Source organism: Corvus hawaiiensis, chromosome 7 (genome assembly GCF_020740725.1).
Source record: "Corvus hawaiiensis isolate bCorHaw1 chromosome 7, bCorHaw1.pri.cur, whole genome shotgun sequence".
Lineage (NCBI taxonomy): Eukaryota > Metazoa > Chordata > Aves > Passeriformes > Corvidae > Corvus > Corvus hawaiiensis.
The window spans coordinates 14684141-14711560 of record NC_063219.1 but is presented as its reverse complement, the minus strand read 5'-3'; the positions used below and the strand labels follow the sequence as shown (position 1 = coordinate 14711560).

Sequence of the window (27420 nt, the reverse complement as noted above, 5' to 3'; positions counted from 1 at the left end):
CTGATCTTATAATTTTATTAAATAAGCCTTCTTGCTGCTGTAGATGTCATTAAAGCCCAGCTTTTCAAAGGGAGCATTGGGTTTAGTACTAAGGATTTATATAGTAACCAGGTCCACAGTAGAAAAGACTCATGTAAATGACTGAGCTGCCTGGCATACGCAATGAAGTGTCTGTCCAAACAAGGGCCTTGCCACTAACTGAAAGCATCTAGCATATGGAATCTGACCCTTCCCTTTGCATTTCTGAGAGGAAAAAAAAGCTCGATTTGAAATTTTTTTTATTCTCTTTGAGAATAAGTGTAATACTTGGCTGCTTCAATCATTCTTGTAAATGTGAAGAGGACTTGTGTACTTCACAGTCTGCAGTATACCTCAGCAATACCAGTGTAGCCTGACCTATGTGTCTTGGCTTGGATACTGGATATAAGCAGTGTCATGTCACTGGAAACTGTGCAATGTGATTTTTCCCTTCGTTCAGCCCGTGTGATGCTCGGTGCCATTTCAGTGTGACTGGCTCAAAAACTGAGCAAGTACCTTTCTATGATGCTTCAGTTCACTCTGTTACCCACAACTCGTGGCTCTGTAAGCTTTGAATAATTAAACTGTGGATTATGTTTGATGTTTTATTGTGGAGCATATTTTTGCAAGTTTTTTTGCTCTTTCCCTGTTACATTCACTTGGACATCTCTCTTTTAATGATTATATTCTTGTGGTAGTAGTGTTGTTATTATCAACATTATTATCATTATCAACTTTGATTATGATTCTCCAAGCAAAGTGTTCCTTTGAACTTATGGTTCCAAATAAGTTGTCATCTGAGAATATGTATCAGTTCATGCAACTGAGAAGCAAAAAAAAAAAAGTTCCTTTTTTCCTGCAGGTCACTTGTGGAGTGAATGTTTTCTCCTTTATTTATGTCTGGCAAAGTATAAAGCCAAGGATGTTACATGAATCTATTATATTGTTGGGGTTTAAAATTGTTTCTAGTCCAAAAATTAAAACACTCCGCTTTCGTTGAATCTCTGACTGCTGTGGTTTTTTGCTTTTCCTCAAACACAATTTGTCTAGTGAACCTAGGAGGATGCATTAACTTCCGTAATACTCGATGCCAATATGGCTTTGCTACCCTTTTTTAATGGACTTTATTTTTTATTTTTTAGCAAGTATAATAGTGTTACATATTATATGTTGTTGTAACTATCTTCATTGATTAGAGCTGGGAGGGAATGGCGAGGCTTGATTAACACTGCTAGTTGCACAAAAACTGTATATATTTGTGCATGAGAAGTTTGCTTTTTCACTGACTCAGGAAAAGGAGGGCTGAACACTTACCAGTTCTGTGCTTCAAACCATTATTCTAAATTAACAGAACTTTCTGTATTGTTACATTTTAGTGAAAAGCAGTTTTTAAGTTAAAATCTCTTCTGAATGTCAGGCTGGAGGTCTTTACAGTCCCCCATGCATGCCAGGTCAGTGTGGCTGATAAACAGCTCTCAGATAACATAGTTACATGGTTCTCCTCTGTGGAAGGAAACAAGCGCTCATTTTTACTCTTGAGAAGAATCATTTTATGCTCCCAGTAACTCACCAGCTGTAACTATTCCTTTGACAGCTTTTTTTCCTTTTTTTTTTTTGGTTTTTTTAAGACTTTATTAGCTGTGATTTGTTGTGACCCCTTTTTTGTTAGGTCCTGAGAAAGTCATCTGTAGATAAAAATCCCTCACTTGAGGGTGATGGTTGATGCTATGATGTTGATCTAAAAGCTTGCTGCTGCCGAATAAAGCAGTCTTGGGCACCATACCTCCTATCTGCAGCTGCCTGGTTTCCATTACTACTTTATTCCAGTCCCACAGCTTAGCTGGTGAGATGGTTAAGAGAGCTAAACCAGCCAAAAATTAAAACAAGAAAGACAAAAATGAATAGTACTGAGATTATCTCCTTGAACCACTCATTTGAGAGACAAGCTTGCACACTAGTAGAAGGGAAGCTCAGCAAGTGGATGGATGTGAGAACTGTGAGGCAGCTGTCTACTAAATCACCCTACCTACTATGTCAAACTATATCTTTATTAAATTCAAATGCCAGACTTGCACTGATGGTTTGTTTTGTTTCTATTTTTTTAACATTTTTTTACTTACCATGAATAAAACCATTTTTTCAGTGGCAGGACCAGGGAATAAAAAGTGGCAGTAAACCTCTGCAAACTGAACAAAAGCATCCCTGCTGTCTCATCCTTAGGTTGTAAAAATCTTTTCTAAAATCACTTATTCACTTTGATTTTATGAATGCTTTGTGTTCCGTGACTCTTAGTGTGCTTTGTATTAAGATACAGCAGAGCAGTGCCCATTGGTCTTTCTTTGAATTACAGTTATTAAAGTGAATAGATCTGATCTGCTGAGAACAATAACAAGTTTGCAGGAGGAACCTGTTTCCCTCCATGTTCTTGTGCGGGATTTAAGATCTAGAGCAAAACTGAATTTAGACCAACAGCAGTGCAGATGCAAATTCAAGGGTCTATAATTGAGTTTTTATAAAACAGCACATTGACTGAGTATTTTCCTGTTATCCTATGATAGGTTTGTATTCATAAAGGCTGAGCTACGTGTTTCTGCCCCCCTTCTCTCTATGCCAGCATTATTATTCCTATAATTCCATTATGAGCTGTTGTGGGAAGCTAACCTAGCAGAAAAATAATTCTACAAGAAAGAATAGTGTTCTTCTGGTTTAGTCCAGGGAGCAAGAAAGAGGAGGTTCAGGAGAAGAGAAGAATGACTTTGTAACTGACATTTTTTGATCCAGGGATCAGCCTAAGCTGAAGAAAGTTGACTGGGGTGGAGGGGGTAGGCAGACACATCTGAGGTAGAAAGTGTGGATGAAAGAAGATTTGTGGATCTTCAGAGATGTCTTTGTGCTGAAAGAAAGGAAGTGGAGGAGCAAATTTAAGTCTCTTTTATTGTCCTGAGCACTAAACTAAAAGTGAGTTTCTGAGAGGTTTGCTTAATGGCCAGTGAAAGTTGGTTTTGTGTATTTTTGACTGTGTGATGTTACTTGTTCTTAATGTACTATGATTGTCTCTTAGTTTTGTTCGGGCTGCTGTGCTCTGGGTCTGGTCCTGTCCTAAGGGTGAGAGAAGGTTGAGCAGTCCTTGAAAGCAGCTGCATCTGACAAGCAAGGAGAGAAAAGCTTTCGTAAGGGCCAGATGGAGTGAACATGCAGCTCAGACAGAAAGAACAGTTTTCTTTAAGAACCACAGGGACTGGGTAGGGTTTCTTTCAATCCAGCTGATCACAGAAAGCTGCTGAACCAGAGAACAAATGACCCTGTAAAAGCCTAAGCTAAGCAGAAACATTTATTTCACTCTGTCTCACACAGAAAATGATAATTTTCTGTGCTATGAAAGTGTAGTAAACCATCCCTGGCTTCAACAGCAAAGCCCTTTTCATGTTCTCACTTTAAAAACAAAAGTGCATGTACATCTACTGAGGAAGTCTTAAGCAACTTGGACTTCTCTATGAAGGAAGCTTGTGTCCTGAAAATGGACCAAAGTAAGATATTTCAATTTGACAAGCATGAAATAAAACTTAAAAGTTCCTGCTGGTAGGAACTTTAGAGAATACTCCTGTGAATGCATAGGTAGGGAACTGCCTGCTAAAGCTGCGACATTAGTTTATTAGAGCAAGATGCTGAAGAGGGATTCTGCGTGTGAGGAGTGCCTTATTTTTAAATGTGGGTAAACTCTGAGTGCCTGACAGAAAGAACAGCCTTTTCCCAGAGAAGAAGGCCTGATCTGGCAGAAAGCCAAACTACAGTCTTTGAGAATAAACAACAGTGAAAGATTTGCTTCTTTTTGATCACATCTTAGTAATATGGGAATTATGCATTACCTAGTATGAATCGTTGGCATGTGGAGACTGCAAACCCACAGCCTTTTTCCCTTGGGGAATATTCTTTGCTCTAGGAGCAGAGAAAGGGATAGGAACTTTGTTTAGTGTGACTTGGGAAATTTCAAGCTCAGCAGTTCCCCAGTGTTACAGCTCCTTTACGATACAGAAGTGGTAGAAGTGATTAGGAAGAAAAGTCCAACACACAGGTATTTTTTCCAGCCATGCATTAATACTAATTCTGCCTTCCCCCCCCCCTCATTTCCTGTAGTGATTCTGGGCATATTGTTGTATTAACTGAGGCTTGGAGGTGGGTTTGATGTTCACATTCCATACTTGCCACTTCTCCCCTAGGTCAGTATTGCTGAATATTGCTCTGTGTAGAATTCAGTGAAGCAGGTCAAGAGAGCATTAAAATCCCCAGAATGTTTAAGTAGTATAAAATGAAAAGAAGTGTAGACTTTTAATAGTTGTGATGAATGCATCCACTTAACACAAGGCCTGCTGATATTTGAAGTATGCGGTCATCTGTCTGTGGTAAATGCGGTGTGTGCCAGCCTGCGGTGGGCTGGAGGAGCGATGTGCCTGCAGAGCTCTGTGGCTCTTGTGCACTGAAATTCTCTTTCTAGGAAATGGTGCGGTGCTGGCAGGAGTTACCGGCTGTGGGCTGTTTGGGGCATGCATTCTCTTCCTGAGACCTGGCAACACTTCCCACTGTGACTGTCTGTGCTGAGCCTGCCACCTTTCTTGTCTTTGCTGAAAGTTTCTGCTATGAGTTGGAGCTTCCTACTGCCTTGTATTCCAGGTTGTTTCTGACTCATACGAGCATAGGAGAGCTTGTAAATATGTGGATGTGTCTAGAGGAGTGCAGAAATAAAGCTTTCTGTGTTAGTGCAGAATTTCACACAGGATAATAGATGCTGCAGTTCTGTGGAAGTGGTCATTAGCACCTGACATCTTGGTATCTTGGAATCCTGGAATATCACATGCAGAAAGAATTGTTACTAAATTTTAAGTGATTGGAGATGGCAAAAGCCCAAGAAAACTGGCATTAGGCCTAAGCAAAGGTTAAGAAACAGTATATTTGAAATTTGAAGAATGAAAATAAATCAGTGCTTTTTATTGAAACTGTGAAGATTCAAAGTAAGGCACAGCAGCCAGCAAAGCAAGTTTAATGTTTAAAATCCTAGGGGCCTCTTGCTGTATGTTGATCTTTAAAGTAGAGAGCTTCTCTGGTGATGGTGCCTGAACAGATGGCTCATGACTGATAGTAAGCTGGTTTTCATCATGGAACTCCTTCCTTGGCCCTAAGAAGAAAGCTGAGAACAACAAGTGAATCCATCGTGTCTCCTGCCTTTTTAGGGCTCTTTAAGGCTCTCAGTCATCAGTCCTTTAGCTGTTGACAGCCACATTGCATCCATTTCAGAAAGCAAAACGAATTCCCTCGGTCTGTGTCTTCTGTAATTGAGGAGAAAGTGATGATGTGATTCTAACACCCCTGCGTAACATTTACCACCCTCTGCAGCTAGAACTGGAGTCACAGCCTTCCTGTCAGTCTTTTTTCTGACTATTGGTTTCGTGTTCCTTCAAGCAATACCTGTGATGAATGATCTGCAGATAGTCAGGAAAGACCTTCAGAGTATTAGGTGCTGAGAGCTGGCTGTGATCAGTGTTGGCAGCTACTGTGATTCTTTTAGTTGCTTGTTGTGACCAAAGAGACCAGCAGCCATGGCTGAATGCCTCATTTTATTAATCCTTTCCCTCCAGGAGCTGTTTTTTTGCTGGGCATAATATTCAGTGCTGGCAGTGGGTATCCTGAAGTCGCTGGTGCCAAGGAGTTAATGAATTTGGAAAACTTCCCAGATAATACATCTGGCCCTCTAACTTACATTTTGGAGCATGAAGTGTGAGATGTAGAAAGAAGAGCACTGAACTAAATGAGCTCCTGGCTGAAGAGAGGAAGGGTACACTTTTCTTTTTTTAAACTAGTTGACTGAAAGTTAAAAATTACATAGTCCCACAGAAGATTTAATTAATGTGGGTTTGTTTGGGGTTTTCATTTTACTTTTTTTTTTAAATTTTGTAATACTATGTATTTGCCAGCTGTATTATCTTCTGAGGCTTGAGTATAGACAGGGAAGCATTTTTAATTCTCCACTTTGAATGATTCTTCTCCTTCGTTTTTTATTTTGAAGTCCCATCATGTTGCCATGTCAATAAAAAGGATTTTGAAGGTAATTGATGTTTCTAGTCCAGCTCACTTCTGGAATAGTATCTTGTGCAATGTTTGCTTCCTATAACGTTGGAAATAAGCCTTTATTATATAAAATGGGTTGCTGGCACTATTTATTAATACACATTTCTGTGTAATAAAAGCTGTGCAGTGCAATATGGTTCAGAAATTAGCTTTGAAGAAAAGAATTACATTGCTATTTGTATATCTCATAAAACAGCATTATTTTTAGTGGGTCTCTCAATACAGCAATGCTACTTAGCACTTACATACACAGCACTCCAAAAGTACCCAGGATACCATCCCTAATTAAGTGTCCTGCTAAGCCTAAGAGCAGAGCAAGAGAGTTTTTCTGTACATAGCAGTGACAACCCAAGTGGAAAGCATTTTTAGAAGAGTAGAAGGCACTTCCTTGAGTTACCGTCGACTATCAGCAGGTACTTTACCTCTGGCAGTGACACCATGCTGCCCTTTCAAAATATATCTCCTCTTGTGTTTACCCATTTTTCTGCCTGATGTCTTAATAGATGAAATTTTTCATTTGCTTTAATTTAGTCTTGCATGGGGTGATGTAGTTTCTGATGGTTTTGGTTTGACCTACAGGAAATAAGTATAATGATTGGTACCTTCTCTGCGAAGGCACAGAAGAGCCCTATTGACATGAGAGCAAACTTACTTACGTTTGCTTGGGTTTTTTTAAAGACATTAAAATGCAGTTCCTTCCCTCCACACCCCCCAGTGTGACATCTATACTGAAGCTGATCTATATCTGATTCCTGCTCTTTTTGATTATTCACCTCTGGTTGCGAAAATTCTTTCCTTAATCCTTCCCCCATCTTCAAGTTGGTTAACTTATCTAAAAGCAACCTTTGTGGACTGAATATCTGTCTGTGAGGAGAGCACATCTGTGACCTAAAAGGTTCACCTGCAGATTCTCAAGGACCAGGGGAACATGCAGGGCATAATCAAGTCCCAGGAACTGTTGCTGCACAGCATTTATCAGTAGACTTTCTCCTGTTCTAGAGTTGCTCAGTTCACAGACTGAAGGGAGTAGGAAGGGACCATTCTGTCCAGTGTGACCAGTGGGCTCGGGGCAAAGCAGGGAATTCCATGGAGAGAGGCAGACTTTAGTTCTACAGTTTGCCCAATTTAAAAATGCTCGTTTCCTTAGAGCCATAATAGCGGCAAGACCCTGACTCTGCTGCACTGACAGCTTAAATAGGGATTTTGTTCCTTCCAGTGCTGGGGTGAGGACCTGGCAAACCGAGGGATGAACAGAACTAGAACTCAGCACTAGAAGTTTGCATCCATTACTGAAGGGCGACTGCACTTACAAAGCTTGCAAATAAAAACCTCTGTTACCTTGCTATGGCAGTTTTCAAGTGTTTCTGTGCAGATGGACCAGACTAGAGGATCTCGCATTGATTTGTTTGAGTCTTTCACGTAATTACAATTTTTGTTGCTATCTGCAGTTGGCATAAATTCCTGTGTTCAAAAAAGGAGCTGTATTTTTGGTTGCCAGTTGTAATGCTGCAGTTGACAAACATAGATGTTATAAAAGAGAAATTCAATATAGTATAGTTAATCAGATGCCTCTTTTTTTATTGCTTTATAATCTTCTCAGATGCCTAATTCTGAAAGCAAAATGACAAAATTGTTCGATCAAAGCTTCTGGAGTTTAATTCCTTTTTAAGAAATAGTACAGTAGTTTAATTTTAAAGACACAAAAAAAATGAGCATTACATGCAGGACTAAATTTTGTCAGCAGTTGCATGGAATAACTGACTGCTTATGACTGACATGTACATCACAAAAAAACTACAAAGAATAATTCTCAGTCAGAGTTTATACTAAAAGAGCAAACACATTAAAGAGAAAAGATACAGGTGAAAACTATTTCTTGCAGTCATTCTTTTTCTGCCATTCTGTAAGAAATATGGATAATTCATTAAGTCTCAGAAAAATCCCTTTGCTCTCCTTCACTCAGGTTTGCTTTTCCTTTCTCTTTTTATGTACAGAGTATGGGTGTAGTGTGCGGTAGTCACTATGTTATCACCTGTTAAGTGTCATGCGTGACACATCCCATTACAGATTCTAGGAAACCGAAGGTGTTTGAAGTAAAACTTTCCATTCAAGTGTCAATTGAAGCGTGGGTTTTATTTGCTTTTTTTTTTGACAGAGATTGTTCTTTTACTGTCTCTTAAAATAACTCCAATATTTGTTTTTGTTTAGGAGAGGAAAAGATAAGAATATATAGCTAGAGGCTGGGAAGATAGCAAGCTACTGGGGGAGGTGGTGAGGAGCTAGAAAAGGATGCTGGGAATGGTGGGGGAAAGGGAGATTGGGCATGTCAGTAGGTGAGAAGGTGCAGTGTGGAAAAGGGTGACTTAACAGAGAGAGGGGGAGACCAGCTTGTGTTGATCTAGAACAGTGGAATTGGAAACAGAGTGGGGAAGAAAAGGGTGGCAACCAGCTGTGCAGTAAAGAAAACTGCTTTTTAAAGTACAAACAAAACCAGCCAAACAGCAAAACCCCACAAAAAAAAAAAACCAAAAAAAAGTGACAACCAAAAAAACCCCACCAACTTCCCACATGTAGAAAACTCTATATAAAATCTCCATTAATTAGAAGAATATAAATTTGAAGGCTTAAGGTGACTGAAGTAGACAGCTCTAGCTGTAAGGATGTCTGCAAAGGCAACTCAGACCCTTTCTGTGAGTGCTGGTGGTGTGAGTGTTTAATCAAACCCTAACACCTCCCAAAGACATTACTGTCAGCACAAGAGGGATCTGGTTCAGGGCAAAGAAGGCTGTTGTATAGGGCCCAGCCCTCACCTCATTTGTTGTGGAAGGTGAAAGGTGTGTAGCTTTTGGTTTATTCTGCCTGGGGCCAGGGTGATGATAGTAGTGTAGATGCTCTTAAGGAAAAAGAATCATAATTTCTGTTTTCTAGTCTTTCAATGTTGCTGAAACCATTTTCTAGCTCTGCCTGTACCCCAGAATTGCTGGGGGCCAGAAGGTATCTTTCACCACACTCAGTGAAATGTTTTCTGGTGCCTCGCAGAGGTTGCTGGGTGTATTCGGGCTGTGACCAAAGTCAGTCGCGATAGTGCTGTGAGCCCAGGACATGCTGCTTGTCATGTGTTCAGAAGAGGGTGTGGAGGGCAAGGGAATCAAGCCTTGAGAATTTTAAGATGGGAACCTGAATCTTCATCCTCCTGTTTCAGTTCCTTGTCGCTGAGACACAGGTTGTGCATGTTTGTCTTAAAATGACGTCATTAGTGTTTATTGAAAAACCCTTGCTACTAAGGCTTTGAGAAAGAGGCATGAAGGCTTTTTACTGCTGATGTCAGATATCAACGTGTGCTCAGTACAAAGGGAGCCGGGGAATTGCTCTACATGTGGAAGAAAATATTAGATCCCTCCTGAAAGAAAGAAACAAGAGTTTTGTAAATAAAATTGTCATGATATATTTGGGACATAAAATGAAAGTCTATTAGAATGTGCACACAGATAGAGAGAGAGAAATTGGACACCTCTGCGGTGGCATTTTTCAAGCCTAAGCGCTTTACTTTGCAATTTTAATAGTACTCCTTTAAGGTCATTTTTTGTATATAATTTTAATACGTAGTCTGTTGCTTTAACTACTTTCATTAAATTTTTATGAGCCTTTTCAGAAAATCAGATGGGAAAATGCAAATAAATTATGCATTTTATTTAGTATGTAGTAGATACAGTATTACTGTATGTATAAACAAATAAAAATGTTTATTAATATAACAAACACTATGTTGAAAGATCGTGCTGTAGTCTATAAACCACACAGGCTATAAAGAATCACTTTGAGTTTAAGTAGCTAGTTCCAGCCCAAACCTCTGGATTTGGAACAATACAGAGTGATAGTATAAAAAGATTCATTATCTTAGGTATTATATTAAAAAGGGGGGTGGCTGGGGGGGCGGTCATGAATTATGAGGCACAAGATTGAAGCTGAAAACCTTAAAACATTCATTTTCTGAGAGCAAGTACTTAATATTTTATAAAACCCCACGGACTCTCTGGTTGCTTCGTTTTGCCTTTTCTATCCTTCTTACCCTCCTGGCAGAGCTCACCAGTAGTCTTAAAATTCTGACCTGAGCACTCACCAGTCAGCACAGTGCTGTGTGTCAGTCAGCGATTAGCTTACCTGTCTTTTTACTGCTCCTTCACCCTGTGAGATGCCAAAGCAACAGAGAAAGTATGTGTAGGTAGTGAATCATATCAGTGTTAAGAGATGTGGGTATATACTTGATTTCTTCAGGTCAAAATAATGTGCTCATTTAACTTCTGTTTGATGAGAAAATCCCAGCACCATAGGAGAAAACTTCCTAGCACCACTTGTGCAGATCAACACAACTTTGTTTTCATGCCAGTTTGGGGGGTTTTTTTAGGGGAGTTTTGGGGAAGTTTTGACATTCGTCTGTATGTGTTGTACTTCACATCAACTCTAGATAGAGGAATCTTCTCACCTAGAGTAAAAAATGGTAAAACGATCAAAATATAGAGCGAACTTCGCCCTTGTTTGTTTGAGCAGTTTCACACCTCACAGGTAGTTCTGCTCATTTCAGTGTTCCTCAGGCCTCAGTGATAATGTGTCTGCAACAAGAGCTCCTTTCAGACCTGTATGACTTGGCATTAAAAGCTCTGCCTCTGTCTTTCTTTGATCTTGTTACAGTAAGTACTTTATGATTCAAATTGAAAGAAGGAAACTTAGACATTTTTAAGGAAGTTTTCATAGCTAAAGAAGCAGAAACAATAACTCTTCAAGTTTAATGATGAGTGACGTTTACAGCTCATGAAGAGTCTTCACTTCCACTGTAATTTGCATTAGCAGAACAGAGTGCCTGTTTTAGTAGTGATTTTTAGAAAAGGGAAGCCAGGAATAACTGCTGTAGTAAATAGCAACAATTAATGAGAGGGCAAACAATACTAGAATGACTAATACTGAAATACACTTTTGCAAGTTGAGCTTTCATTTGTAAGTGTAAAGTGCTTGTAACCTTTGGTAAGGAATTGTCCTTAAACTTCAAATAGAATTTCTTAGTGCCTTCAAATAAATCAATCGCCTTGTAGTTTTCAGTTAAGCAATTTAATTGCTTAATCAGACTAAGAACCTAGTGATTAAAATTTAACAGTCATGTGGTATCAGGCAATATCAATATTAGTTCTTACTCAGGGTAGCTGGTTTAGATCAAACTGAATGAAATAGAAGGCATGTTAGCAATATGCTTGAGCATGCAGGAATGTCATCTAAGTCTTCTCCAGAGTTACGGGTACAGACATTGAAGAGTGACATAGCAATAAGACTGTATTAAAGCTGCCACAAAACACCAACTCTCAGTTCTTAACAAAAGAATCAGAGAGCTTCTGTGCTAGAACAGCTTTGAGGGTTGTTGGATTTTTTAATTATCTACGTTGAAAAAAATTAACCCATTCTGTGAAGAGCATCTATGCAAGAAGGGACCATTCTCTCAGAACTGACTTGAAATAAAGAAATAGCAAAAACAGTTTGAGAACATAATGAAATTCTGTGCAGAGATCTATAGTCTTGCCATTCAAAAGCGCACCAGTGTTGCAGGAATATGGGTAGTCTTGATCAGAAGTTATCGGAGGTGCTGAATACTAATTCTCTTTTGAGTTGGTATAATACCAAGTGCAGTGAGATTTTTGGCCCATGGTTCTGTGTGTTTTCATAATGCAGGCAATGAGGAATTGATAGGAACAGGAAGCAGCAGCATGTTTTTTGGGGGGAAGGGGAGGTTGTTATTGTTCTGGACAGCTTTCATCTGTAACACATCCCAGAAAGTTAACAGTGGTCATGCTGGATCAGACAAAAAGTCTGCATGGCCTGTGTCCTCTTTCTGATAGTATCAAATGCTAATGCCTCATGAGAAATGCAGAGAGATGACAAGTTTGTCTTACTTTTCTCCAAGAGCTCTCCCCACCTTTGGATACTCAGGGACTTAAGGACTGAAGGCAAGAATAGCTTCTATTTAGCTGATAATCTTCAACAGATCTTGTATCTCTTGAGTTTTCTTACTTCCCTTTTAGCATATGTAAACTCTTGGTATCCACAACAACAAAAAGAATCGTTCACATAAATGTTTATCAGCGTTGTTGCTGTGAAGAGAAATTATGACTGATTACCCATTTCCTTCTTTTTCTCTTTCAGCAAGATCTGAACCCAAGTAGTAGCTTTCAGCTCCTTCCTGGGGGACTGCTTTTTCGCAGGGGGGCCAATTAAGCATATGGTAGAACAGCCATTACATTTTTTATTCTACTAACTTTAGCCTCAGTGTTTCAAAATCTGATTTTAGCTTTTTGCTCTGAAGTGAATTCCATAGTATGTTTCACTGTCCAATATGAGGGTTGACATACTGTGAAGCTGTAGAAACAGCTCTGAAGAAGAAGCTGTCAAGCAGCTCTGATTAACCATGTGCTAATATATGCAAAGTTTTAAGAATTGTGTTAATATTTTAGTGATTGAGTGCCATAAGTCTATACTCAGCCACAGTATGGCTTGTTTTGCATTATCTTTTTGAGAATATGGAATGGCATGCATTATACAGATTAACCAATATTCCCTCAGAACGTGGAGAAAATACTGGTCCACAGTCAAAGACTAAAGAAGGTGAAAATATTTGATGAAAAATAGGATACAGGGCAGAATACAAATGCTAGTGTTCACTCTTGATACACAAGAAAAATTAACATAATCATATTGATGTTAGTAGCTTTTTATGTAAGGGTATCACTGAACATGAGAGCTCTTTTCTTACTCACTTGGTCAACTTGAAAAAGTTAACTGCAGCACTAGCCACTGTAAAAAAAAGGCAAAATAGAATGTTCCGATATTGCTAGAGAAATCTGGCCGAGCTGCTTAATATCGGTGACATTGTTCAAAATATTTGTTCTTAATGTTTATGAGACTGACTTTTCTTGTAGTTGGAGCAAAAGCTTATGATCTCAAGAATATAAGTGATATTTGTTATTTAGTTTTAAAAAGCTACTGGGCTAATAATACAAGCAGTAGTTTCTAATTTTCATACGGTCGTAGCATGAGTGGAGGAGTGATGTGTTTGCAAAGAATGAAGTTTTATAGCTTTATGTTGTATGACTGTACAGCCTTCATTTGTAAGTAAACTGTGTCTGTAGGCAATATCTGGATTTTAGGGACAAAGGGATATCAACATGCTATCCTTTTAGTATTAAAAAAGGAAAACACAATATTCCAAATGACATTACTATAGAAAGGAAATTGTTGCAAATGATTCAGGGTATTAAATGGCAATATGTCATGTGCAATATCATATTAGAATTTGAAAACCTTTTACGTGCTAAATCTCAAATTAGCCTACCAGGAAAAGGTTAATAAAAATATCATTTCTTTCTGTTTATTTGTGCTGTATATCTGACAGCATTTTCTTGAACACACATTTATATCCTGGTTGGGTCATGATCAACAGTCACTCCTGTTTGGCACATTAATGTCATTACTTTGACTCCATGAAGGTTCTCTGCCTAGAGGTCAGGTCCTGCTAAAGTAAACTGTCAGGCTCAAGGAAAACCAAAGCTGTGATTAAGGATTTGCAGATTCCGATTTCAGAAGTTAGCATTATGCAGCATATTTTGGATGGATTCCATCAATCTTGACCAAAGACCCATTAAACATCAGCAAAGGAAGAAACCATTACTTAATATAAGAAAAAGAACAAATCAAAGCACATTGCTTGGGAAGGGTGGGGGTTTTTTAATATATTAATACTTCTAATTTGTTTAATGCTGTAGATCTAGAAAAAGAACACAGGAAAAATTTACTAATTAGTAATGTGGATAAGTGTCTTCCAAATTTTTTTTAACTTTTTTCTTTTTTTTGACTGGACTGTACTCACCACATGGACACACAAGAGAAAAAATAACCCAGGGAAAATACTGCAACAAACTATTCTTGTGAACTACAGTTGGCAGAGATGCTCTTGCCTCAGAAAGCTCACATGATGATGTGTTTAAGGCATGAAATAATATTTCAGAACTACTGATAATCTATGATGACCTATCTTTTTGCTCTTTATACTTCTAAAGCTATTACTTCTTTCCAGACATTTGATTCCTTGAACTAAATGAAAACAGCACTTTCAAAGAGTGAACAGTTTCCTCTTGAAAGGCACATGAGCCCATTTGTTTCTTCTTACTCTTTCAGCAAGACATGGATGTAGCTGAGGATGGCTTTCTGATTTGCTAAAATATCAAAAAGCTTTTTTTTAATCCACAGTTCACTGCTTTGAATTCACTACAGGCTGAACTTCATAACATCTGACACTCACGCTGTAACTTGTGTAAAATGAGTTATTGTTGCCTGCCTCTCCGTGGGCAGGGATATAATGCCAAAGTGTGGTGCTTGCAGAGTACGTGATCAAAAGACACATACAGCTGGCATAAGCTGGCAGACAGTGGAAAAGTGTTGATTTACTCCAGCTGAGGATTTAGTCACTAGGCTTGAACCAGACTGAAAATTAACCTACCTGTCCTACTTCTGGAGTCCCTTGAGTACACTTAGGCCTTGATCTTGGATTAAGGCTCTTGAAAATTGCAGTTGCTGTCGACTGTTCTGCACAAAGATGAGAGTTCAGTGTTAATTTAGGGTGTTTCACTGAACTGATGTATTTTGATTGGATTGCTGTCTTTTTGAAAAACTCCTCTGTTTCTGTAGAAAAGTTGCCTTTGTAATACCAGACTTTGAAATTTTGTCCGAGGATCCAACCACCAAGTAGCTGAAGTACATTAAACCGGGCACTGAGTTTTGCACCTGATCCATGGTATTGTATCCGTTTTCTGACACAGTTGATCAAGCATCTGGTTATCCAAGGACTGGATTATCCTGATCTACTCATAGCTAGACTCTGGTTCATGCTTCAAGAGTGTATGGGATCACTGAGCAGAATGATGTGTTTTCTGGTAATATTGAGTCCCAGCTTAGAGGAAACCCTTATTTTTCTAAGATATACCATTGGGTTTGTCTGTGTTAAAATGTCATTTGGCTGTGCTTAACCATGATGTCCTGGTTGCAGTATCACTATGACTGCTGCTTACCATCCTGAAGACATTTGGAATTTTTGATCATAATTTAGGACGGGATGTTGAGTAATTTCTACAGAAATGTCCCCATTGGGTGGTAAGGGGCACCAAGAACTGGAATGACCCTTTTTTCTGTTTTGACACCACATTTCTGTGGTCTGGTACCATGGTAAGTGTGTGTACATGTACTGCTCTCCATTTATTGGGCTAGTGAAAGGGAACAGAGGAATGTCATTTGTACACAGATGAGAAAAATGGGTAAGAAAAGTTTGTATTCATTTGCTGTTTAAATCCTATTCTAAGTTGTTCCATGCAGCAATTTTATTAGCTTTTCCAGTTTGCTATTTAAACACATTGTACCAATGCAGAACTGAATACTGAAAAGATCCTAAATACATAAATTGGTAATTAATAGCATACCATCTTGAGAATACTGAAAATTGCTGCAGGAGAAACTAAACTCGGAGATCAGGGGAGGTTCCCTTTTCCATGGGGGATATTCAAGGCTAGATGCACATTTGTTAAGCAGCTAGGATTGTAACGAGTTTTCAAAAAACAGATTCATGAAATGGTCTTTATTTAGGATATCTTTCATCCTTGCCAGTGTTTTTTTTAAATACAGCTTTTCCATTAAAATGACACGTCAGGACATACCTAGCAAGGGAGCTGCAAACTTCTTACAGGTGCTAAAACATATATAAAGTGTAACGTAGTAAATTGTATAGACTAGGCCTCAGAGTTAACCAGTATAGCTGAAGTAGTATTTTGTTGGTTTGGGGTTTTATTTAAGCAGGCTGGGAGTGTAATATTGTAATCCAGTTGTGACTCATGCCTGTTGAAAACTCAGAAGACAGCCAGATGTTATTGGGTGAGAGTCTGTATCTTTGCACACTACAGAACAGCTTAGCAAAATCCTTTGCTGGAGCTCTTCAGAGGAAAACTTTCTTGCCATTAGGTCCATACATTGGACTTTTTTTTCCTAAGGATTCAGTTTTGTGGAAGAAAGCCTTGAAAATACAAGTTTACCCAGATCCAACTAATGTTAGAAGAACATGTAATGTAGATGTGAAAATTGAGCTTTCCTTCCCTAAAAGTTGCAGTGAAGGATCTGGTTCACAGCCTACTTGCATGCAAAGCTTGAAAGGTTTCCTTTCAGTCTCTTTTGAATTATTGGTGAATAGAAGGGAAAAAATTATTATTCAGATGGAGGAATTTGTCCCACTTCGCAGTTATTCTAATATGGCAAGAGGGAGCTGTATTCTTTGAGGATTTTTTGTTTTTCTAAAAACAATCCTCATCTCTGGAATGAGAGCAAGTGAAGAAGTTTCAGTACAGAGCATAGTTTAAGGGGTGAAAAAGAGAAAAAAAGTTGAAGCATGTAAAATAAAGCTTGGTTAAAGTCCCAATATCACTACTACGATGGATTCAGCTTTGAGGAATCTGTAATAAAATAGTGCTATCAACTTTATAAGTATTCAAATGATCTTAAAAATCTCAGTAGGAAATAAAAAGGAACCTTTGCTGAGGACTTTCCTTGAAAATCTTCATAATCCTTTCAAATTCTGCAGGGCTTTTGAGTCTCAGCCGTGCCGGATAACTCTTTCTCTTAGTTAATAGTAGGTTTGACATAGTTCTATATATTCCCATTTAAGAGTTGGATTTTTGAAATGAACTTTTCAAAACTGTTTCAGGACAAATATTATTAAACTCATAAACAAAGCAATTTCAAAAATATGCATGACTTTGTGAATGGCCTTGTAAATAGAGACAGATAGATTACAGGTATATGTCTACCTTCTTTAAAGGTTATCTGCTGGCAACTTCAAGCAAAATGTGCATTAATTTCTTAAACTGAAAATTAACCTATGCACTTTCCTTTGAAATACAAATAGATAAACAGAAGAAAATAGATTTTCATAAATTCTCCTGGAAGTCAATCTATAAACCAAACCAAATGTAGATTAGGAGTGAAAGATGCAAGTTCACTACTTCTTTTCGTCTGCTTTATTTTAAAGTGCTGTGAGGAACAAATTGTTTTGCATTCCTATGCTAATAGGACACACTAATCACTGGAAAAGGTGATTCTGGTTTTGTTCAGGATTTATGAATTAAGGGTTATTACTGGAAATGGCTCATTTACTCTGTATGGGCCTGAGACAGAAAGTCTGAGTCCTCTGAAGCTTTTGTAAATACACGTTGCAGAATCTTCCCAGACTGAGATGTTTGCCTGTTTGTAGCTGCCTAATCCAGAAGTGGTTCTCTGACAAGGTTAATGCCCAGTTAATTGCTCCTAGCCTTGACACACAGTTTAATTGCTATTTGGCCCACATATGCTTGTTGCTTGCTCTGTGTAGAATTCTAGTGGATGTGGTGATGCAAACTACAGGCTGGTGGAGGGCAAACAAAATAAATACAGTATTTTATGTTCTTTTAATTCAGGGCCAAGTGGATTTGGATGAAGTGTTTATTTAGTTTGCTGGTTGCTTCAGATGCTGTGGCATATTGATTCCTTTTATTACTAGCAGCCACTTAACCTGACCTCTCTCAGATCCAGTATTTTAAAAGCCATAAATTTTAACTTTACTTATGAGCAAGGACTGAAATGCTGGGAAAGCCTTTTTATTAGCAGAGCTTTGCCTTCTCCCTGTTCATGTGTCACCCATGGCAACAATATTTAGAGCATCTTAAATTAGAGCGGCTGTTGGGCAGCTCGGTAGTAGTGGGGTTAGCAATAAAAAGAGCACATAAATATCTCAGGCATGTAGGATTCACTGATCAAAGTGTGGGCGGGTGTACAAAAGCAATGCCATTACTAGCAAAAGGTATCCTTTTCCGGGGTTTTTTTATTAAAAGTCTCTCCTTTCTTAATGTTCACAGATAAGGAAGATTTTTTTTTTAATTGCAAGTTAAATTGCTGATATTGAAATGTATTTTCCTTTTCTGCCTTAGCTTTTTTTTTACAATAATAATCTTCCTTGTTTCAATAGGCTAAATTCATCACCAAACAACACTTAAAGCAATCTTTAACATACAGCTTATGTAAGTATTTATAAAAATATGCCCAAGCCAAAAGTTGATGCATAAAAATGACATACCACTCTTTGAATTATGAGTAATATGATGGTTATGAATTTCTTTCTGCATTCACATGTAAAGAACTCAAAAAAGCTTTGAATTAGTGAAGTAAACACAAAGCTTAATATGAACTTCTTGCATCTAATTTGTTACTTCTGATTTAAATCAGTAATTTTTAAAAATATTATTTCAGGCTTGTTGACTAAGATTGAATAATAATTTAGCAGCTTGTTTCAAAGTAGGGTTAAGGCCTAACAAAATAGATCATAACCATGAATTTAATGTAAGTTTTGGCTTGCTTTCTTCTGTTTTGGTACTGAAAAAGTTTTTCCATCTGTCCTACAGATCAAAGGTAACACTCTAGATGTTAGCTTCATACTGTCAGAAGTGACTTTGTTTAAATATTAGTGCAGGGACTCTTTGCTTCATGTTAAACTTTGGCCTGGGAACAAAAATGTTGGTTTAGTTTGAGAAGCATAATTTATATCAATTAGTCCCAGAAAGTGTCACATTTCCCTGTCTTTTAAAGCTGGATTTAAATGTTTGACCTTTTCAGGGGGCGGGTGTAGAAGTAGAAATAAAGCAATCACAGGGCACTGGAATTTTTTTGCTACTACTCAGTTCCAGACTGATCAATTTACAAGGTGCCTGAAACCACTGGGGAATCCTATTTTCTAAAAACTGGACTTTTTCCTGTCTGCATTGCTTCTCCTATTGCAGTTTTCCTCTAGCAGGTTGTAACAGCTATATCTAAAGTCAGTTTATACATAAATATCCTTGAGGAGAAAGCTCCTGCTTTGTACAAGATAAGTAGTTTGCTTTATATTGGGACCTGTTTGGAGGGCAAATGCTTCAGTTTGCACCAACTAGAGGGAGAACACCCATCTGCTGGAGAAGGAGAGATTCAGATGCCTAGGAAAACTTCACCAGATGCAGAGCTCTGCTGTGAAGTGGAAGGTTATGTGAGAGGGTAGACTTTTGTAGCCACATGAAGAAAACTAATTATTGCAGCAGATAAGATCAGAGGGGTTTTATGCAAAGACAGGCGTGGCTGCATTTTGTCTGACATTCAGCATTAACCTGGGAAGTGCACGTTCCCCTTCACTGAGGTTTTTGCTTGAACCTCTGCCTTTGCTTCTAGTTCTTATTTAATATTGTTGCACTGGAAAACTTGTTAGCATTTTTGAGATGTTTAATGCCATACATATTCTTTTTGAAATATTAGCACGTTTCATTGCAGTGTTGTTGTTTGTTAGGGATAAGACTGTAGAAAGCAGTGACACCAGCATATGTTTCTAAGATGACAGTAGTGCATTTTCACTTCTTGCCTAATGGCTACCTTATTCCAAGCATTTGGTTTTCAGCTGGCTAAAGCTCATCATACCTTCTGAGCCCCAAATTGTGAACTGCCATTATTCATAGCTGAAATTGTCGTTTGTGCAAATATGGGCTAAATTGCAATCATTATACGTAGTAAAATAGATTGAGATATCTGTAAACCTGAAGACTGTAGCTGTCTCTTACAATCAGAGAACATGTTAAATTCTTCTATTCTTTGATTTCTCTTTTTTAGATTTTATTTTCTGTCAGCTGGGGTGTTCTTCTGCTTTCAGTATTTCTGCTTATAATTTGGAATGCTTGGATTGAAGTATTAAATGAGCAAGACTATATATCTTGTCTTTAATATGTAAGTGCAAGATAATGATTCTTCTCTTGCTTTTTATCAAGCCCTTAATCTTTTCTATGCCACCTGTATAAATTAGTGTTGAAGAAAAAGCTACAGTGTGATCTAAGACTTTTCTACAGAAATGTTATATTAAAGCTCTTCATTTGAAAATCACAAGCTCAAAGATATAATGACTTTCAGATTCCTCTTTCCTAAATCATTCTCTGCATTGAATTGGTGGATGGTTGAAGAAGTATCTGAATATAAAAATATAAGTGAGAGAAAAAAAATCCTTTGTAGTTGTGCATACTGTGAATCCTACCAGAAATAAATGAAACTACATAAAACAAATGGTTAAGAAAGAATGGAACATGAAGTAATTTGATCACCATATGATGTTGCAATCTTGCGGAGTGAGCAGTTGGATCAGCTAGGTTGTGGTAGGCCTGAGTTCAGTGAGCCCAAGCAGAACATCATGAATGTTACTTGAGGTGTGTGTCCAAAGCGGAGCAGGCACCGAGCTGTACGTGCTTTCTTCAAAGCTGTTGGCATATCTCACTCTGAGTCCTACCACTGAAGAAGCTTGGTGCTTCATGCTTAAACAGTTGTTTGCCTGCTAAAATTAGTCCCATGCTCTCTCCAGCATCCCAGCATCCACAGGGTAGAACACTTATTGTGTTCATAGCCATCTTCTCTTCCCTAGTACCACATGAACCTCCACCATGCGCATGCAATAGGAACCAGGACTGTGTGCGTTCAGGGCACTGGTAAAAATAGAATCAAATTATTTATAATTTATTACAACTTTGTGTTTATTGTATTTTCTCAGTCTCAGTGATCTTTCCCTTCCTTTTTCCTTTATAGGTTTTTTTTACTTCGCGGTGTCTTTCAAAATGTACATAGTAAGTTAGTCTAACTCACATAAATATGTTCCTCTAAATATTCTCCTTTAGGCATATTCCTGTAGTTTTGGTTTTCAAGAAGAAACATTATGTAAAAAATAAAGTTAATGACAAATATATAAAATGTTTACTCTTTAGGGTGTCTTGCAAGTTGTATTTCATATAGAGTGGCAGTGATTCGTGGCTTCTCTTCATGATTCCCTCTGTATGTGCCTTTGGGGTGGCTTGCATTGCCCACAATGCTGTGTCATTTGTTTCCCTTCGATTTTCATGACTGACATCTTGCTTTTGGCATATTTCCTTCAGCTGGGCTATAAAAAAAAGAGAGGAATGTGCAGATGTGGGAAAAAGATAATCTTGGGAAGACCTGTCTAATAATAATAGTTACAAAAGAACAGAAAGTAGGTTACATTTACTGGTACATTAAGAATTTAAAAATCTGTGTTAGTCATGTTGGCATTGAGCAGAAAATTAAAGTATGTATAAGAGCATCTTTCAGTTAAAGAATGATCAGTTACAGATAACATCTAAGAACCAGCAATTTGGTTTCAGCCAGTCTAGGCAGGTACTGATGTCAGTTGTTGTTTTCTCTTATAAATTCAGGAGAGATGTATAAAGTAATTCACCATTTATAAGAACAATAAAGTAGATGCTTCAGTTGGCTTTTTGTCATTGTATTACAAGAAGCAGTAAAAGAAGAGCTCAAGAATTTAAAATCCATAAAAAGAAACATTTTAACACAGTGAGCAATTGAATTTCTTATTGCCAAACTATGTTTTTGTACTAAAAATCCAGGTAAGGCTAGATATAAACACACACCATGTATCTCCCGAAATGCCACTTGTTAATAACTTGTAGAAGATAAGAGAGGGTTTTTGTTGTTTTATTTGTTGGTTTGGGTTTTTTTTTCCCCATGAGATAAATAATCATGTTTTCAGGTGTACAGCAGTTCTAAAAGTCTGCAGAAATGAGAAAGGTACTGGGGTGGGTGGAGGAAGGAAATTTCCCAATTTAGTATGTGGTCCTTGTCCATTATGGAGTCTTGTGCATTTCTCTGGAAAGCATCCGGTAATAGATGCTGGCTCAGAAAGCACGGGGACAGGTCTCCCTGCTTAGGGAAGCTTTTTAGCTCCTGTATCCTTAGCTGTGCTCTAATATGTGATTGCTGCAGCTCTACAATGAAAGGGAAAAAAAGGAATAAAAGCTGAATTGTAAAAAAATATGAAGTTCTCACTGTTGTTAGTGAAATTTCATACTAAATTATTACAGTCTTAGAACAGGCCAGCTGAATGCTCAGTACCAGTCTGTGAGTAAGGGTTCTCAGTAAGTTTTTGAATAAATGAGGACACCTCATAGCATGCCAGGGTGTCTAAGGACTGAGTCACAGTGTGTGGGGAGGCTGAGCACACAGCTTGCTGTTACATGTGACATATGATGCATCACTCCAAACTTCAGGTGTTGACTTGGATTTTCTTGGGAATGGCCTTCATCCATTGCAGTCTTCCAGTCTGAGTAACTGGCTCAGCGTTATATAAAACAGACTGTAACCAGCATTTAACTTGAGACTTTTTTTTCAGGTAATGGAGCTTAGAGCAGTAATTGAGTGCGGTACAGCTTGCTCTGGGATGTGTGCGTGAGCACTTCTGTACTTTTTTGGCCATCCAGCCATCTGTAGCAGCAGTCTGGAGTCAGCCCTGGCTGCTGGTCCTCCAGCAGAGCCATGGGCCCACATGGCCCTGCTGGAGGCAGGAACATGCCCAGCACTTCCTTGCAGACTCTGCAGTTGCCTTGAAGCCATTCCCGGTGGATGCTCCTCCCTGGAGGCTCGGCCCGCAGTGTGCTGGGGGCCTGCTGCCTGCAGGGCACCCAGACTGCAGCCCCTGGCAGCCTTTGCCCTCCTCCCCGGGCAGCCCTTGGTTTGCAGCCCAGCCTGGCTGAGTGCTGCTGTGCCCTGTGTCCTGCCAAACAGCCCTCCAAGGCTGGCTGCTGACTGAAACTTGACAGAGCTTCCTCTCTGCTGATCAGTGCCTTTCACTTGGCCTTTTTTCACACCATTATGTTTCCCTTGTTTTTTTTTCCATCTCAGCCTGTGATAGGCGCCACAGTGCTTCGTACTGATGCACAAGTTTTTAGTGATTTTAAGCCCCTTTATGTTGGGTGCAGGTCATTCCTCTAACTCTATTTTAGCACTTGCTAATTTGTCAATAATGGTAGTCTCCAGAATGGCAATTAGTGAACAGAAGAAGGTTGCACTATGTGATGGAGCAGCCAGTCTTCCCTTACACCTGTTTGTCTCCACACATACCCCCAATCTCCCACTTGTTTTCAGCTACATATTGGTCTGCAGGTAATGGAAGTGTAAATTGCTTTATGTAGGCACTACTGACAAGTCTCTATTTGGTGCCAATTCTCAGCTTTTTTGCTTTTAAGAATTTACTGAACATGCTGTTCAGAATTACTTGCACTTTAGGATTGCTAAAATCAAGCATATCATATTAATATAGCTGTCTCTTCTGTGACCCTTGAATCCCTTCAGACATGACAGTATGGACATGTAGGTGAAGGGCTTCTGTTATGTTCTCGTTCGGCTTGTGTTAGTACTACTTAAAAGTTGAAAGCAAAAGCACTTGAGTTCTCAAAGACAGAAGGTATATTGCAAGGCAGTCTCTTCCTCAGTGTTTCTATGACACGTTTATTGTTCTGCCATATAAAAACTAAGTAGATGGTACAAAGGCTTTTAAATTAAGCTGTGAATTTCTTCATTGATTGGAGTGCATCTATTCATTGAATTTAGTTCTTTACCTATTCCGCTATCATTTTATTAATACTAATTAACACAAATGCTGCCACAAAATAAAGACTTTCTAAGGTCATAGAGTCAAGCATTCAAAGAGGAGGAATGTTCGGCAGACTCAGCATTTTCTCTGTTTTTCTATGAAGTGCTTTCTTATGCCTGTAATCAGGGAACAAGGCAGCAACAGCAACATCATTTATGATAACCTGTACTTTGGTTGTTTCTTGAAAAAGCTGCCGTGCATGTTGGTATCCTAGCACCAGTTTCAGCTTGAAGAAGAAGGTTGGCTAAAACTTAGAACTAATAATGTATCTTCTCTCAGGTGAAATGTATTTGAAAATATCAACCATTTTTACAACCTATCTCCTAAAAAGCAAAACACTTGTTGTGTAGCAGTGTTTGTTTTTGTGAGTCTAAAGATAATGCTCTCCTTGAGACTGTTAGCAATGTCCAGTTGGACATCACTGGCAAAGGTGGAAGAAGCAGCCTCATTCTCATCACTGGTGTGGGCTTTACGGTGGCACAGAGCGAGCCAGCTATTGCCCATCACTTTGTCAGACCTGTAAATTGTGTGCCATTCCCTGCTAGTCTGAATGGGGTATCTGCTGAACTAGGTTTAACTTGATGTTATTTTTAGAACAAATTACATTGATTGCATACTATTTCAAAGGCCCCAAGTAATAAAGTACACAATTAAATGTATCTGACTAGTTGAATTTCTCTGTGTGGTTTTTGGTATAAAAACTTAACCATTTGTTTTCCAGACTCTTCTGGCAAAGATTTTGGTCCTACTCTGGGATTAAAGAAGTCCAGTTCTCTTGAGAGTCTTCAGACTGCTGTGGCTGAAGTAAGGAAGAATGAACTCCCTTTTCACAGACCCAGGCCTCACGTGGTGCGGGGTCGGGGATGTAACGAGAGTTTCCGAGCTGCCATTGACAAGTCTTACGAGGGACCTGAAGATGGAGAGGAGGGTATGTTGTCGATGGCACTGACTGAGGGAACCACCTTCACTTAGCACTGCTGAGGGCCAACTCTATAGAGCACCATGAGCAAGTGATTTAGTCCAGTTGAAAAGCTGATCACATTTTAAAAGCTGTTCACATCTTCCACTGAATAGAGCTGTCTTTGTAGTACCCCATCCAACCTTGACTGGGTTTAGTGTAAAGTCTTTCACTGATCTCCTTTGGGGCAGGGGTGGGTTGGAGGATTTAGAACTCAATCCTTAAATAATTACGTTTTTCAACTTCAAGAAGCAGCTGCTTTCTTCAGATTACATTAAAAATTATCTCTCTTGTTTTACAATTCCCCCTTTTCCAGTCAGGAAATTTGTTTCATGTTGTAGATAAGGCAGAGTGTATTGATAGCACCCTGCTGCTCGTTCTGCCACTATGGGTTTTATAGACCCCAGTCTGGAAATACATCTCCTTTAGTATGGAGCGTAAAACTGTGCTTGGATCCTGAGCCCCCCAAATTGAAAAAACACAGCTCTTTTCCAGCCAGACAGAACGTTTTATCTATTTCTTGTTCAGCCACTAAAATAGAAAGATTCCAAGGAGTGAATGAAGTCATTTTGTTGCATAGGTTGGTTGTGTCAGTCACCACAATCTCTTGTTGAAGTAAGCTCTCAGTGTTTGAAACCCAGCACATGGTTTTCTTGAGCTCATGGAGGTTAACAAGCTAAATTTCAGATAGAATAGTACTTTACTCTGACAGGATTTTTATATCAGGAACAATAACTAGAAAACAATTCATAAAAATAATTCTGTCTTTAATTTACAATACAAATCTGTTTGAATCCACTAGATCTGTTTAGTCTGCTTTTTAAATTATTCAATTAAATGAGTAAGTGTTGTGAGTCATTTGAGCTCTTGTAGACACTCGTTGCTGTATTTCCCATGTTTGCATTTCAGTGGCCCGTAGCCATCCTCACTGCTTCTTTTTCATTCTGTGCAGATGGTGGCTCTGATAAGAGCTCTCACTGTGGTCAAGAAGCTCAAAATGTGGAGTCTGCCCCTCCAGGGAACCCTGAAATAGAAGATGCAGAAATCAAAGCAAAAAAAGACAAAAAAAATAGGGAGAAAGAGAAGAAAAAGGGCAAATCTAAAATCAAAGAGAAGAAAAGGAAGGAAGAAAATGAAGATCCAGAAAAGAAAAAGAAGAAAGGCTTTGGTGTCATGTTGAGGTATGGCATTTTACAAAGCAAAACAGTCACCCATTCTCGTTATAAGATAGGAAACAACCAATGCTCTCATAAAGTAGTGGAAAAATTATTTCACTTGGACTCAAATAATGTTTATGTTATTGGAAAAGAAAGCAGTTTATACTTTTACACCAAACTTGTAACTGCGGCAGAAGACATTTGGCAGACAAAATGTCTTTTTGTGCCTTTGAAATGCATTCCCATATGTCAGAAAAGATTCAAGGTTTCAAGCTTAAAACAAGCACGTATCGATGGGGAAGGATTTGTGGGGAGTGTTTCTGAGTAATACAAGTTCCGCTCCCACACTCAGACCTTTACCTTCTCTTCCCTTGCATATTTGCTTCCTTCACAAGCTGTGGGGAGAGCAGAATTCCTTGGGTTAGTGTAAAAGGCCTACTAACATTTGCAGTTGCTGAAAACCACTACCTGTGATAAAATCTTAGCTTTGTGGCTCCAGCCATTGCCTGCAGTGAACAAAAGCTCACTGTCCTCCCTGCCCAGCATGCAAGTGTTTGAACTTTTCTGTGGATATTTGTTCTGTGTCTCTGTATATGCTGGAGTCATCAGAGTTCTTCAGGCTGTTTCCTTGCTCTTGGTGGAACCTTTGGTGCTGTAGGCACTCTGGTTGCTATCACCCTTCCTTCTGGTACCTGTTCTGTCTATTGAGGATTTAAGTGTTTCTGTTTAAGTAGATCTTGGCATTTGATACAGGGTATGTGATGAAATTTTTTGGTCACCTGGAGGAGATTAAACTGAAGGACCATGTGGTTACTTATGCCACTGAACACTTAACATTAGCTTTAGGAGGCTATTCGTGTTTCTTGTCATGCTGTATTGTAGACAAGACATATATGAAAGCCACAATCATTGCTTAGACAAGGATACATTTAACTAGTAATCTAAGAAGTTCAGCTGCAAGATCATTCACTGATTATGATCTTCATTAGGACGTATAATGTATGAACTTGCCTTTCTGCCAACTTTCTGTTGTTATGTCCTCTAAAGTAAAATTACTTGTGTTATATTAACATGGAAGGTTTTTGCTGACTTTCTCCCATGTATCAGCAATTGTTCTATCAACTTTTGAACACTGTGCAGACATTGTAAAAAATATTCAGGCATGCCTGTGTGCCAGATTTGCATGATTTCAACAGTTGTTAGTGTTCATAAGATGAAGGTGCCTGACTGTACAAGTCTGTTTTCAAATGGGGCTCCTCAGGAACGGAGGAGGTGTGTACACACATCCGTGCATTGCACGTGCCTTTGTGTTCCTACTGTTTAAAGAAATGGGCCTTAACATGGAACAGTAGTCAAAAACGGAATAATTAGGAAGGTGACATCAAAAACTCTATCTTAAGCTTTATATCTATTTTCATTCTTTTTAGCTCTTCGGCATGAGTAGGAAAGAGGAGGGGAGTGGCACAGATGTGTGACGAAAGGATAAGTACTGTTTCACGTATCAAAGATACATAGCAGATTCAAAGTTTGAATTGTAAAGTCTCACAGGAGGGGTATGATATCTGAGCCAGAAAGAACATGGGATGACATCAGAATCC

At 38.7% G+C, this 27420-nt stretch overlaps 1 protein-coding gene across 1 annotated transcript in view; it reads left to right on the top strand.

The window, feature by feature from the left end:
- Positions 1–27420, top strand: part of PARD3B (par-3 family cell polarity regulator beta) — a 403293-nt gene that overhangs the window by 235969 nt on the left and 139904 nt on the right. The window contains exons 17-18 of the mRNA XM_048309307.1: positions 24429–24635; positions 25618–25846. Of these exons, the coding sequence (XP_048165264.1) occupies positions 24429–24635; positions 25618–25846 (436 nt within the window). The remainder of the gene's footprint in view (positions 1–24428; positions 24636–25617; positions 25847–27420) is intronic.